Raw genomic sequence first — 13,979 nt, 5'->3', positions numbered from 1 at the left:
AAGGATATTTCGGGCTTACTAGCCTAGACAGGGTATTTTAGGGTCAGGTCTGGTCCGATGTGAACCTGGTTCATTCACATTCATTCACCCAAACAAACAGTTCCCCTCCCCAGTTGCAACTCATTCATAAGTCATCGAAGGCTTGCACGAAACACACTTTGGAACCAGGGCAATTGCATCACACACACCTTTTCAAAAAACAAGCAAATGCCTGGTCATCGAGGTGAGTGCGGTCCTGGTCTTGGATGATTGATTGCGCGCACCTCATCGCCATCTCCTCACTTGTGTGATTGAATGAAGTGCACCAACATCACTGGCAACACTAACACCTGGCAACAACAACAACAACTGGGTTGGAAGGAAGGATACACTGGCCATTCAAATGAATGGTACCATACTTTATTGGATTGATTGAATGATTGAATGAATGTGATTGATTGATCACACAATCAATCAATACCGACCTAATACCATACTTAGACTATGATATTGTCAAACACGGCAGTGCAGAGGGCTGCATTGTTGTGACTGCTGACAGCAAGACCTTTGGTGATGGATGATGCGGATGTGCCCAGGGTGTAGGGTCCACCGATGATGGTCCAGGTAATGCCATCGTCAGAGATGTAGCCAGTGTACTGGGATTGTGACTTGTCCAGACGAACGTAGTATGGGGCAACTGGGCCGACTGTGTTGGGACCGTTCGAGGCCAGGATGTTGGTGCCATTCCTGTATTGGAGACTGGCGCCCTTGCCAGGTGTGATGTACACGCCAATGTTGACGGCGCCAGCGGCAGTGTTCTCACGGAACATGACTCCGGCCTTGGGCCCAAACGTTGGTGTTGGTCTGAGAGACGACGCGAGCTGAGATCGACTCGCTTCCACTGGATGAGGCAGACACGTAGCTGTAGCGGAACTGGTCGGCGGCAGTGTAGATGTCGGCACCACTGGCAGCCACTGTGACTGTGATACCAGCGCCGGTGAGGCTGGTCGAGCCGGCAAGTGCGACAGTGCCAACGTCAGTCGAGACCATCTTTTTGATTGTGTAGGTGGCAGTGGCGACGGCACTGTTGGCGCCAGACTTGGTAACAATTGCCTTGAGTGTGGCGGTGGTGGCGACGCTAAACGCTGCGCTGTAGGTCACGCCATTGGTGGCGGACGGTGTGGTTCCATCGAGGGTGTAGCGAATGGTCGCTCCACTCTCTGATGTGCTGATTGATACTGATTGAGCGGCGATGTATGTGCCGCTGGCCAGGCTGAGTGTTGGCATGGCCACCTGCTTCTGGACAACGAGTGAGATTGTGGCGACCTGGACGACCTGGCCCCAAGCCCAGCCGCGGACTGTGACTGAGTATGTACCAGATGGGGTCGAGCCCGAGGCGGTGAGTGTGAGGACCGTCGAGCCGCTGCCAGTGACCTTGTTGCCGTTGGACCATGATGGCGAGACGCCAGCGGGCAGGCCGGTGAGGTTGAAAGTGACCTGCGAGGCCCAGGCACCCTTGGCACTCACACCCACATTGTAGGTGTTGGTCTGGCCACTAACAGCCACGGCTGACACGGTGTAGCTCTGGTATCTCCTGTTCCTGCAGAAGAACAGGCGGCCAACAACGTCCATCCGGGTGTTGCTGGTGCTGCCCAACTTGATGCGACCGTCGGCCATCATTTGTGAGTAGGCGTCGGGTCTAAACTCGGCCAGCGAGAAGTATGGCGAGCGAACATAGTTGGTTGGCGATGCGTTGCCGCTGCCATCCTGTCCGTTGAACTTGCCGGCGTAGTCGCCTGGACCACGCATGACAATGTCCACGTATGTGTTGGCGATGGGGGTGAGCGAGGCGGGAGTGATGCCAGTGTACTCGCCCGTGAGGTAAGCGCGGTACAGTCCTGCAAAGTCCAAGTTGCCGTGGTTGACGTCCTCGCCATCAGTGCTGGGGAGTGAGTAGCCCCAGGTGTATGCGGGGTTGCCCTTGGCGTCAGTGATGCGCTTGACACCAGTGGAGAAGAACCAGTCCATGTTGACTTGGACGATGTTGCGGTAGTAGTTGGCGCGAGTCTGGTTCACGCCCAGGATATCGTGGGCAGTGGCCAAGTTCTGGAAGGCGTAGGTGAACATCATCACTTGGTTCCAGGGCACTGGCGTGCCTCCCTTGTATGGGTTGGGGGCGCTGAACCACATTTGATTGTTACGCGACATGTCGAGTTGGGAGCGCAGGATGTGGCCAAAGACGGCAACTTCCGCACCTTGGATGTATGTCTTGGCGCGCTGCAGGTAGGTTGCGCCGTAGCCGCGGGGGTCGCCAATGGAGACGACTGTGCTCCAGATGGCGGGCGACTGGAGGATCAGACGCGCAGTGTATGCCAAGTGTCCGACCGGATCACCTTGCTCGCCACCAGTGCCGTCGGCGCGAGTTTCGTTGGCAGGCACGTTGGGCCAGATGGGGTCGATGCGGTTGGTCCAGCAGACGTTCTGGCCGACGGGGGCGGGCGCCAGGTCATTGCGCTGGGAGAGCAGGGCGTCGCAGAACCTGACCATCTGGGCCAGGATGCCGACGTTCTGGGAGATCTCGTAGACGAGGCCCATGGCCTTCATCGCTTCGCCACTGTCATGTTGGGCCCAGCCATTGTCAATGTTGTCGGGGTCTGGCACCAACGATGGCAAGTAATTCAAGAATGATGTTAACTCTGCGCTGCTGACAGGTCCATCATAGCTTTGCACAAGCATGCCTCCCATCACTGACCTGGTCATGCAGATCATTGCAAGAGTGACAAGCAAAGCTGTGTAAATGTGGTGCTAAAGTATGTTTGAGTACGGGAGTGTGAGCGGGGGCGAGGGCTAGGGCTGAGGCTGGAATAGTTCCAGGATATACATACTTTGATCATCTTTGTTATCTTTATTTGTTATATTTGTTTAACATTATGAATACAATTACATCGTTGTTGTATTTATATGATTGGATATTAGAAGGCTTAGAAGGTCAAGTTGAATAGATCTTTGCAGGGATTCAGACGAATGGCTCCACATTATTGGTGTTGAATTGGACCATCTATCTCTTTACAAGTGTCCATTCATTGTTGCCATAAATATCCACAAGTGTAACACCTTGGTCGACTTTGAATGAATGACTCCATCCCCATGCCCTCCCCACTCACTCAATCAAAACAACTCGGATCACTCAAACATTCGTTTTAGGTCCCATCAAACAAGTTGAAATTCAAATAAATCATCCGAACGACTCTGAGACTGGAGACCGGATTAGTTAACTTGAAGCCATTCTATTGATCACTTTGGAGCCATACCAACAGATCATAGATTGAATGAACTTGATCACTAGACAAGGCATGAATGTCTGATTGGGTCGGTCAATAACAGTGAGTGAGTGATCTAGTGAGGTTCCAACACTATCCCTAACTTATTGCCCTAAACTTAGTAGTTGTAGATACATGTAATGTAACTTATGTATTGTACAGCTACATGATAATATGACACGTGATGAGGGCGGGAGGGCAAGGGGGCAAGAGAGTTGGACTTGTTAATCTTGCAAGTTCTAAACTACAACTGGATTGATTAATTGATCCAAGGTAAAGTAATAAAGGATGGATGATTCAATGATTGATTGTTGGTTCCAGATCAATCACTTGGTCACTCAAACACTCACACCTGGAATCATTCCAATCAATCACATACCCACACTCACACATACTAATCAAACATGTCCAACCTTATAAGTGGAATTGACTGAATGATTACCAATATTTATTATAATGTTATGTATACTACAAAGGAGGAGGAAACGACTAAAGTACTTTAGAACTCAACGATGACCTTGCCAAACAAGTCCTTCTCATCAAGGTAGACGTGGGCTGCTGGTGTGGCCTCGATACCTTTGAACACCTTGCCAACAATGGATTGGTATTTTGAAAAGTGTTGGCGGAGATAGGTGGTGGCGCGAGTCAATGCAGCCTCATCAGTGGTGAACTCAAACAAGATGTATCCCTTGAAGTTGATATACTTGGACATGACTTGCAGGATGGGGAAGGGCGTGGGCTCTGGAGACAACAGACCGTACAGGACGAAGGTGCCCCTCAAGGCAATGGCTGACACGAGCTTGGTGACCAGAGGGCCTCCAACGGGGTCGTAGATCAAGTTGGCGCCAACTCCATTGGTCAGCTCGAGGATGCGCTGCTCGACATCCTCCTCGCCCGTGGCGATAAAGTGGTGCGCGCCAAAGTCCAACAGGCGCTGCTTCTTGGTGCTTGTGCGACTGGTCGCGATGACTGTCGCGCCAAGTGCTCGTGCAAGCTGGATGGCGGCCAGACCGGTCGAGCTGCTGGCGGCGGTGATCACGATTGTCTGGCCGGCGGTGAGGTTGGAGATGTCCACGAGGGCAAAGTACGCGGTGAGGTAGGCCATCCACACGCTGGCGGCTTCGACATTGGACTGGCCTTCATCGATGTGCACCAGGGAGTTCTCGGGGAAGACTGCGTGCACCTTGTTGGAGGGATGTCTTGATTGTTGTGTGTTGACCAGTACGGCAACGCGGTCGCCCACCTTGAAGTTGACAACGCCCTCGCCCACAGACTCGACCACACCGGCAGCCTCGTAACCCAATGATGCTGGATAGCTTGCTGGTCTATCCAAATATTTACCGGTCCTATATAACACCTCTGCACGGTTCAGGCCTATTGCGGCCACCTTCACGGCAACCTCGCCCTTCTTTGGCAATTGAATTGGAACTTGGCCAACATAAAGTTTGTCGGCATCACCAAACTCATTGAATAATACTGATTTAGTTGTTGTTGTTGTTGACATTATTAATGGAATTGATTGGATAATTGTTTGGATAATTGATTGATTGAATTGGATATTTGATTGATTGATTGAATGAATGAGTTGAAGGACCTTATTTATAATGTTTGACCAACATGTTGATATTGATTGAAGACCAACCATTGACCAGAGTTGACTCGATGGTTTAAACATTTGGGTTGGGATCAGGTCCTTCTTTTTGATTCTTAAACATGGACGGCAGAGTGATTGAGTTACGTGATCCAATCATGTCAAACATGAACGTGTGTTCTTTGAGAACCAGCCATTTTGAGATCGTTTAAGAACTACGTTCTTAAGTTCGTGCCTTGAGTGTTAAGAACATCGATCAATCTTGAGAATACTTGATGTATGCTAATGTTTGTTTGTATAAACAACAACGATCGTTGACACCTTCATTCAGTTATATATATCACATGATTCGAGAGAGTTGGTTGAGAGTCATATTCTTAATACTTCTTAACTTCTTAACATCATCTTCTTAATTCTTCTTCTTATCTAACTTTACTTTATCTCATATTTGTGATTGAATGATTGAATGATTGAATGATTGATTAACAAGTTATGTTATGAAAAAGTATATAAGATACAAAGTTATAATTGGAGTGCAATGCAAAGACAACAACGAGGTCTCGGAACTTGAGTTAATGAGGAAGACCAGGCATTCGCATGAACTTTCAAAACGGGGTTGTTGAGGGGGTTGATCAATCAATGTGCACTCAAAGTGTGATGATCATCAACACACACTATTAATCATTCAAAATACATCACATTACAAATCATATCATATATCTTTTCTCATTATCTATACATATACATATACTTGTTCATCATCACAGTGTAGTAGTACCTTTGGATTGATTTGGATTGAACTCGATTGCTTTTGATTGATCAATCACAAGAAGAAGATATAAGATGGAGGCAATAGTACTAAAGGTGATGAAGAAGTACTTGAAGTTGTTCATCAAGAACTTCACACCGGATAACTTCTCATTGTCATTGTTGAAGGGAGAGGGTCAGTTGGTCGACCTCCAACTCAATGAGAATGTCATCCAGGAGCTACTACTCTTGCCACCACAACTACGCGTTACACTAGCTCGCTGTGACACACTCACTGCCCGCGTGCCATGGACCTCCTACAAGAAGGAGCCCATCACAATGGCCATGAACACCATCACCGTCCAACTCAAAGAGCCCGAAACAATCGAGCCAATGCAGCCACAGTTAAAGAAGTATGTTTGATTGATTGATCAAAGTGAGAGTGATCGATCACCAACTGACCAATCACATGATCACCAACCAACCAACCAGGTTCAAGAAGAAGAATAAGAATAAGAGGAATGAGGTCACTGAGAATATGATGGTGGAAGTGAAGAGGATGAACTTGTCTGTGTCGACAATGCGCGGAGAGACATTGATTGTGGACGTGGAGGATGTGTTGGTTCAGTCGACCAACTCAAACTTCCAACCGGGCGACCTCTCCTCGATCAAGTCGGTCGATAAGGAGCAGGGCACCGAGTCACTCTTCAAACTGATCACTGCCAAGTCAATCTCAATCAAGATTCAAGACATGGGCGGCATGACCTACAGTGTCATCGACAACATCCCTCTCAAGGTGTTGGTATGTAGACTCTTCCACTCACTCAATCAATCATTGGAACTATTCCACTCACTCAATCAATCAATCAATCAATCAACAATGTAGTTCTCATCCAAGAGGAGAAGCAAGGATTGGATACAGTTGAGTGCAAAGGTGGAGGTACTGCTTGGATTCTTGCAGTTGAACTGGAGTTTGTCACAGTGGCACTTGATATCGGAGTTGGTAGCAACATTCCAGACGATACTGGCGCGTCATGCACCCCCACCTATCGCATTGGAAGACCCCAAGGCTGTTGCCAAGAGGGAGAAGTCTGCCTCCAAGAAGCACAAGAAGACATCTTCGGCATCCTCATCATCTACGCCCGCCTCGACAAGTGGCACATCATCGCCTGGCACGCAAAGCGGATCATCATCGCCAGCCCTCAAGCGTTCCAGCAACGTTGACCCGCCCGAGGTCAGTACGCCACAGACCCCGCACGGAGATGGCGACCTTCCCGTGCCCAAGCACTCAGAGTAAGTCTCGCCCTCGCCCTCGCCCTAGAACTCCAACCCTTACACTAACCTCGCGCGACACACAGCTTCACATATGACTTCCACATTGACAAGTGGAGACTGGACCTTGTGGACAATCAGACACAGGATACAGGCTATGACAGTGGATTCCAGTTTGAGGGCGATGGACTACATTTTGGATTCACCGCATCAAACGTGAACTACAGACCAACAGATGAGAATGGCGCAGTGATCTACTCGTTGCCAATCCGCGAGAGTATAGTGTCGGTGGTGATGAACAGCCTTCAGGTCAAGGAGATGGAATCATTCCAGCGACGTGTGGTGCGTCGTGAGCTCTGTGGACAGAACGAAGACATCCCGCCACAGACCCAGACGCTTCGCAAGTACGACAAGACGATCACTTCGATCTCGTCGGACGGCATCAGCGAGCGCATTCAGATCCATCACTACCAGGGACCCTACCTGCTCAAGGGCAACTTCATCTTTAGGAAGCCGATCAGCACGGACGATAACCCCGACCCACTGGCGCGTCTCGTCGCGCCGGATGGCCGACCGCTCCAGCCGCTCATCGGACTCGAGCTTAACCTGCACCTCAACCACTTCAAGCTGACGGCCGACCGCCCGGCCTGGAAGCAGTTGATCGCGTTCCTCATGCCACCCGAGAACGCCGAGACCGACTCTGAGAGCGACTCGAGCTCCTCGTCCTCGGTCATCGATCCCAAGTTGGACGCGTCCACTGGTCAGGAAGGCCAGAACGGTGTGTTGGAGATCCCTCTCGACGCAGCCTCAAGCAACAACAACAATGTTAGGAGCAGCAGTGGCATCACAAAGCAGACAGATCCATTCGCCATCAAGAGGACAATGGTAGAGTCAGGCAAGAAGAAGTTGAACAAGTTTAGGAACAAGTTCAAGTTGGGCAGTAACTGGAAGAATCAGATCAAGATCGTACTGAAGGCTTCCGACACGGTGGTGTTCATACCCGAGACTGACGCATCTGAGCATCCAGACTTCACGGCCGTGGCCATGAAGCTCAAGCTTGGCACATTCATGATGCGCAATCACTCCGACTGGAAGACCGTACCACACCTCTACGATGGCCTTCAAATGATTGACACCAACGTCGTCCCTGAGCCCGTCACTCTTTCCGGTCTCGACCACAGATTCTCAGTAAGTGTTCAGTTGAGCGCGAGCGACCTTGGAGCTGTTTGGACCCGCGACTGGACCATTCCACTCACTCATTCAATCAATCACCTTTAGTTTAAGATGGAGAACATATCATGTATTATTATTGAGAATGGAGTGACTAGCTCCATCCTTCAGCCAACATCCATAAGCCTCTACCTCAGAGTATCAAGATCAACCTATCAGTTGAATGAGAAGGTATGTTCCGTCCACCCCTGTGGATACCAATCAATCATTTACTCATTCATTCAATCACAGAGGATACCAAAGATCGATCTATCATTCATTTCATCAGACTTTAACTATAGGATGACGAAGGACCAGTCACAGTACTTGGACTTTGTGGGCAAGAAGTTCTTGTCACCTGAGCGCATGAAGGACCTTATGCACTCGCGCGTCCAAAAGATCAAGTCGGTGGCCAAGAAGAGATTGGCCATCATGAAGAATCAGAACATGGACAAGACGCTGACCATCAAGAACAAGGTGGAGAAGACTCTGCAGCAGTACCACTGGAACGTCTATGTGTGCATACAGAAGGGCGTCTTCCATCTGCCCCTGCAGCACTTCCTCGAGCCCAAGTCCAAGATGCAGGAGATCTTCACCGACGTGGCCAACGCGCCAGTGTCTGACGGCAACCTGCTGACAGAGTTCAAGGTTGAGATGATGGGCGTGGCGCTCCAGAACAATCAGCACGGACAGAGCATCGTGTTCAAGATTGGCACGTTCGAGGCGCTCGGCATCGAGCATCCCAAGCTGACCACATCGACCACACTGCGTCCGCTGCCCGTCCCCGAGGACGAGTACATCCCGTCGCGTCAAGCAGACAACACTAATATGTTGATCACATACCGTCGTCGTCAGAAGAAGGATGCCAACAACACAGTGGCCGTCGACTCTGAGCTTGATGACTGGCTGGCCGAAGTCAACGTTCGACTCCAAGGCATGCAAGTTCTCGTTCTCAAGAAGAAGGGCAGTTCACATGGAGCATCCAAGGGTGCCAACTCTGGCCTCAAGTTGCCCGACATCCAAAGCTTCATCACCAAGATGGTTCAGACCCTAGACGAGAAGAAGGAGGACTTTGACAACATCAAGAAGGGCATCAAGAAGGTTAAGCTAGGTATGTACATCAATCAATTGACACGGACATAGACATGGACTAACACTCACTCAATCAATCAATCAGACTTGGTTTGGGGCGTGGAGCTTGGCAACTGTGAGATATTGATGGGCAACAAGTCAAAGGATAACAACCCTTACAGACCAAAGGGTGTGATTAGGATAACGGACACCAATAGGAAGACCAATGCCAGAGCATACAAGGATATTGAGCAAGAGTTACTCAAGAAGACCTTGGAGTCTGCCAAGTCCGAGGAAGACACCGACTACTACAACAACAAGATTGCACAACTACAAGCCGAGATTGAGAATCTAAAGGTAACAACTTCATCCATCCACTCTCATCACTCTTTCACATCACTAACAATCAATCAATTATTCAATCTCATTTCCAGAAACAAGCGAATGAGGAGTTGCTGTCGTTGAAGCAAGAGTATATGTCTTTAGAGGGCAAGTTCATTCAGACCAAGATGGGTCTGGCAGACATGGAGAATGAGAATGACTCGCTGAAGTTTGAATTGAAGAAGTACCAGAAGAAGTAATAATAATAATATATATATATAGATATAGTTATGATTAAGGAAGGACAACTCATTGGCTGTGCTGCCGCACTTTGGTCTGTCGTCCAACCATCCATCCAACTATCACCAAACCAATAAAGTAGTATAGTATATATTATATTTCTCGCAACATTACATATTATATTTATTAGATACCATATCACTTTGTTGCTCTGCTGACTTTAGATCGGCCAAAGTTGTGAATGATCCTCTCCTTCTGTTCAACCTCTGATTGATTGATAAAGTGAATAATTTAGAATTAGTTGTATGTATTACAGAATAGGAAGGAGTTAAGTACTTACGCTAAAGTCTGGAGGAGGGCTACCTGACTCCTCGCTCAAAGTTGGCAATTGTTGCTTCGATTGGGTCTGGTGACGACCTAATGGAGGAGTGTTGTGTTGGAGAGTAGTTGGTTGTCCAACTTGTTGTGATAAAGGTTGTTGTTGTTGTTGTTGGTGTTGATGATGTCCATCGAGTGTCTTATTGAATTGTGTTCCGAGGTATACAAGTAAGAGATCGATCAATACACCTTGTATTCCACCTAGTAATAGGGATATAATTATCGATAGGAATATATATCCTACTTTGACTTCAATCCCACATAATACCGCTTTCTGATTAAGTGGTATCAACTTCCTTTTTATCATCTCTCCAAAGGATTCATTATTCGTTAATGTTGATGATGGTAATACATTATTATTATTTGTATTATTATTAATAGGTTGGTAATTATTATTATTATGATTGTTATTATTATTGCTATTGTTATTATTGTTGTTGTTTTGAATTTGACCTTGAAGATCATGGTATTGTTGTTCAACATATTGAATATAGTTGCTATTCAAATGGTTGTATACTCTTGGTGCTTCATTACAAATGGAATTCCTTCTTCTCATTGAACTACTCAGGTTCACCGAAGTTGAGGGTCCATCACGGATCAATTCTCCATTAACAATCTTAACCATTTTGTAAATAGTAGTAATAATAGTAAGTAATAGTAAGTAATAGTATTAATAATAAATAAAGTAACTAGTAATTATTTAGTAATAATAGTAATAGTATAATGCAATGTAATAATATCTTTATGTTAAAGTCGTCAAGTCTTTGAGTGAGAATGAAAGACGAGCTTCATTTGGGAATTTAAAGGTCGTCCTGGAGATGGACCGAGTGGTCCCTTCGCCCAGACCAATGATTTTCGTTGGAAAGCTAAAAGAATCAAAGAAAGATTGCTGTCGGGGGTTGTGGTCTCAGTTTCCTTTTTAGGAAAAACGAATTACTGACTTGGAGTCCTTTTGTGATGCCACAGTTGTCCAATCAATGATGGTTTTGAGGGTACAGACGTCACCCATAGTGACAGTCAAAGGTGTGTCCTCCTTCTTGAAGATTGCTGTCGACTGGGGGTGGGTGGAAAGGTAACCTCAACAACCAACAACTCCACGTGGCATGGCGTGTCGTCTTCATTCATTTTATAATAACAATCAATATGCATGCTTCTTGAATCATTAACCAGCATTTCATTGGAATTGGACATTCATTCCTTCATCCATTGATTTTCCAAAGTAGTAGTCCAGGATGGTTACCAGTACATCCGCTGGCTGATGATCATCATTCACAACGTCGTTATCTGAACGATTGCAAATTGTAGATCTTAGTTCTAATTAGATTGAGTTTGTTTGTTTGTTTATTGTGGATGATGATGATGATGATGATGGTGTGATGGTCTCTGTGATTGGATTGGATTGTATTTGATTGTTTGATTCTGATGCTGATGCTGATGCTGATGTTGATGTTTGATGTTGATGATAAAAAGAAGAAGTTGGAATGGCTGGATAGATGGATGGTTCCGTACGGTCCTCTTCAAAAAGGACCATACCTGATGTTGGTTTGACGACGAATGGTTGTTGTTGTTGTTAATGTTGTTGCACAGTTTGATATGTTGATGATAATACTGGGTAATGTCGTTGCTTGATTGAATGATGAAGTTATTGTATGGTATGTGCGCGCATTGATGTTGTTGTCTGGAAAACTAACAAACTTAACTTCTTCTTAGTTGAGGACAACAGACTTGCTACCATTGTTGACGGTCGAGGTGGATGAGGAGGAGGAGGCTGATCTGGGTGGCTGTGGTAGTACGGTGGAGTTGCTGAATGAAAGACGGATGGTGGAGTGTGAACCTGGGATTTGGGCATTGTTGGCGATGAGCAATGCCTCGAGAGCGTGTGATGATGAGCTGAATTCCAAAAGGCCGACGATCTTGGTGTCACCGGGCTTGGTGCCAGGAGGAGTGGCAGGCTGTGAAGGGAAGATTTTGACACCGATGGGCTTGTGCGTGTTCATCGACGTGAACAGTTGGTGGAAGGCCAGCTCGGTGTACTCCTTGGGGACGTTGGAGAAGTACAGTGTCTGCGAGGGTTTATAGATGTGCTTGTACGTGTTGATGGGGTGAGAGAAGCGGTTGAGTTGGCTGTGCGTGTAGTCGCGGCTCTGCGACTGCGCCTCCTGGTTGTGCGAGTCGGCGATCGACAGATGCTTCGAGTACTGAATCAACAGCTGCTGGCCAAAGAGGATGGCCTGGTTGTAGTACTTGATGATGGCGTCGGCCTGCTGCGCGTCCTCCATCTGCACCATGGCGGCGCCCTTCTTGTTGGGCAGCATCTTGATCTTTTGCACGTTGCCGTACAGTGAGAACAGGTTGAACAGACGGTCGCACGTCACGAGGTCGTCCAGGCCGTAGACGATGATGACGCTGGTGCGCTGGGGCGGCGTCACCGACGGCTGGAAGTAGGGCATGCCGACGGGCAGCGTCTTGGTGTAGTCCTTGGTGCGGTCTGTGTTCTTGGTGACGTTGAGGTGCTCAGTCTTGGAGATCTCGATCTTGAGCAGGCAGGCGCCGCCCTGGTACAAGGGCACGTTGTTAAGGTGCTTCTTGGCGTTGAAGGCGCTCTCGGGGTTGGAGAACTCGACCAGTGCCTGCAGTTCGTTCTTGGTGAAGATGACGATCCTCAACACCTCGCCGTAGAAGCAGAAGAAGTGGTGAAGGATGTCGACGTTGATGTTCAAGATGGCGTTCTCAATCGTCACCAACAGCACGTTGCCAATGGGCACCTGGCTGTTGATCGACTTGCTCCTGGAGAAGCTGATCTGGATCGGCTTGCCGAGCAGCAATGGTGGCGTGTCCTGGGAGAACTTGATCACACGTGACGCTGTGTCAATGCTATCCATCTCTACCAATGCCTGTTGGAACTTCTGCATTATACGGACTTTAAATAATAATTATCAATTGATTGATGTTGTTAGTTCATTGTTGGATTGTGATTGATTGATTGAATGTTGTACTTACCAGCATTAATTGGTGTTCCAAAAGAGTACTGGGCAATACATTGGATTAAGTCATTCTCGGTTGCCTCGAGTGGAACTGGACGGATATGTAGGACGGGAGATGGGGCTTCTTGTTGGCTGCAATGAGTGATGAGAGAGATGTTAATAACTATTAATGATGACGTGCGATGAGATGAGATGCGATGCTTACTTGTCAAAAGGTAGGTTGTTGTTCATTTTGTGTGAGTGTGTAAGGAGGTTAAAGATGTAAAGGTTTCAGGATGTGATGATGATGTTTGTTGATTGATGATGGTTCGGTCGCAAATACAGAGTAATGTATTGGTTGGCGATAGTTTGATGTTGATGTTGATGATGATGATGGATGAGGATGTTGATTCTCCTGTACTGTTACTGCTGTTGTTTGTCGAGTGTCGAGTGTCTGTTTGTTATAAGTGTTTGATCGGGTAAATTGAATCAATATATCGAGTCGAGCTGAGCTGTCTCTAAAGAATGAGTATCTGTAATTTTTATCGAGGCGAGGCGAGGCGAGGCTAGGCAAGACTTTGGCGTCGGTGTCGTTTGTGTTGAATGATTGAATGAATGAATGAATGAGTGTCAAAGCAGAAGCGAGTAGTGAGTGTCGGGAGTTTTAAAGTGTCGATGAGTGGAGGAGTGAGGGAGGGAAGGAGGGAGGTGAGTGAGGGAGTGATGAGAGAGATGAGAGAGATACGCGCTCGTGAGTGGGTGAGTTATTATTTGTGCGTATATGTGTATGAATGTATGTGCGTGAGAGAGAGATGAATGAGGGAGAATGAAACTATTGAAAAGCAATGAAGAAGAACTTTGTTGTTGAAGTCTGCTCCCTCCTCAAAC

General features: G+C 47.4%; 5 protein-coding genes across 5 annotated transcripts; 1 reads left to right on the top strand and 4 right to left on the bottom strand.

The window, feature by feature from the left end:
- Positions 1-476: 476 nt before the first annotated feature.
- On the bottom strand, positions 477-809 carry SAMD00019534_094550 (hypothetical protein; the record flags this gene model as incomplete). The annotated part of the gene is made up of 1 exon (XM_012895380.1): positions 477-809. The coding sequence occupies one exon, from the start codon at positions 807-809 to the stop codon at positions 477-479; it is 333 nt and encodes a 110-aa protein (XP_012750834.1).
- SAMD00019534_094540 (hypothetical protein) lies at positions 799-2,873 on the bottom strand (the record flags this gene model as incomplete). The annotated part of the gene is made up of 2 exons (XM_012895379.1): positions 799-2,784; positions 2,865-2,873. The coding sequence occupies 2 exons, from the start codon at positions 2,871-2,873 to the stop codon at positions 799-801; spliced, it is 1,995 nt and encodes a 664-aa protein (XP_012750833.1).
- A 925-nt stretch (positions 2,874-3,798) lies between these two features.
- Positions 3,799-4,803, bottom strand: SAMD00019534_094530 (hypothetical protein; the record flags this gene model as incomplete). Its single annotated transcript, XM_012895378.1, has 1 exon — positions 3,799-4,803. The coding sequence occupies one exon, from the start codon at positions 4,801-4,803 to the stop codon at positions 3,799-3,801; it is 1,005 nt and encodes a 334-aa protein (XP_012750832.1).
- A 930-nt stretch (positions 4,804-5,733) lies between these two features.
- On the top strand, positions 5,734-9,770 carry SAMD00019534_094520 (hypothetical protein; the record flags this gene model as incomplete). Its single annotated transcript, XM_012895377.1, has 8 exons — positions 5,734-6,050; positions 6,130-6,439; positions 6,524-6,930; positions 6,996-8,097; positions 8,188-8,310; positions 8,371-9,229; positions 9,296-9,546; positions 9,624-9,770. 8 exons carry the CDS (start codon positions 5,734-5,736, stop codon positions 9,768-9,770), a joined length of 3,516 nt encoding a protein of 1,171 aa, XP_012750831.1.
- Positions 9,771-11,834: 2,064 nt separating this feature from the next.
- On the bottom strand, positions 11,835-13,343 carry SAMD00019534_094510 (hypothetical protein; the record flags this gene model as incomplete). Its single annotated transcript, XM_012895376.1, has 3 exons — positions 11,835-13,048; positions 13,129-13,244; positions 13,318-13,343. 3 exons carry the CDS (start codon positions 13,341-13,343, stop codon positions 11,835-11,837), a joined length of 1,356 nt encoding a protein of 451 aa, XP_012750830.1.
- Positions 13,344-13,979: the final 636 nt, after the last annotated feature.

This window comes from Acytostelium subglobosum (genome assembly GCF_000787575.1).
Source record: "Acytostelium subglobosum LB1 DNA, scaffold: scaffold22, whole genome shotgun sequence".
NCBI classification, from domain to species: Eukaryota; Evosea; class Eumycetozoa; order Acytosteliales; family Acytosteliaceae; genus Acytostelium; species Acytostelium subglobosum.
The sequence above is the reverse complement of the archived record's forward strand: the minus strand, read 5'-3'. Positions and strand labels throughout refer to the sequence as shown.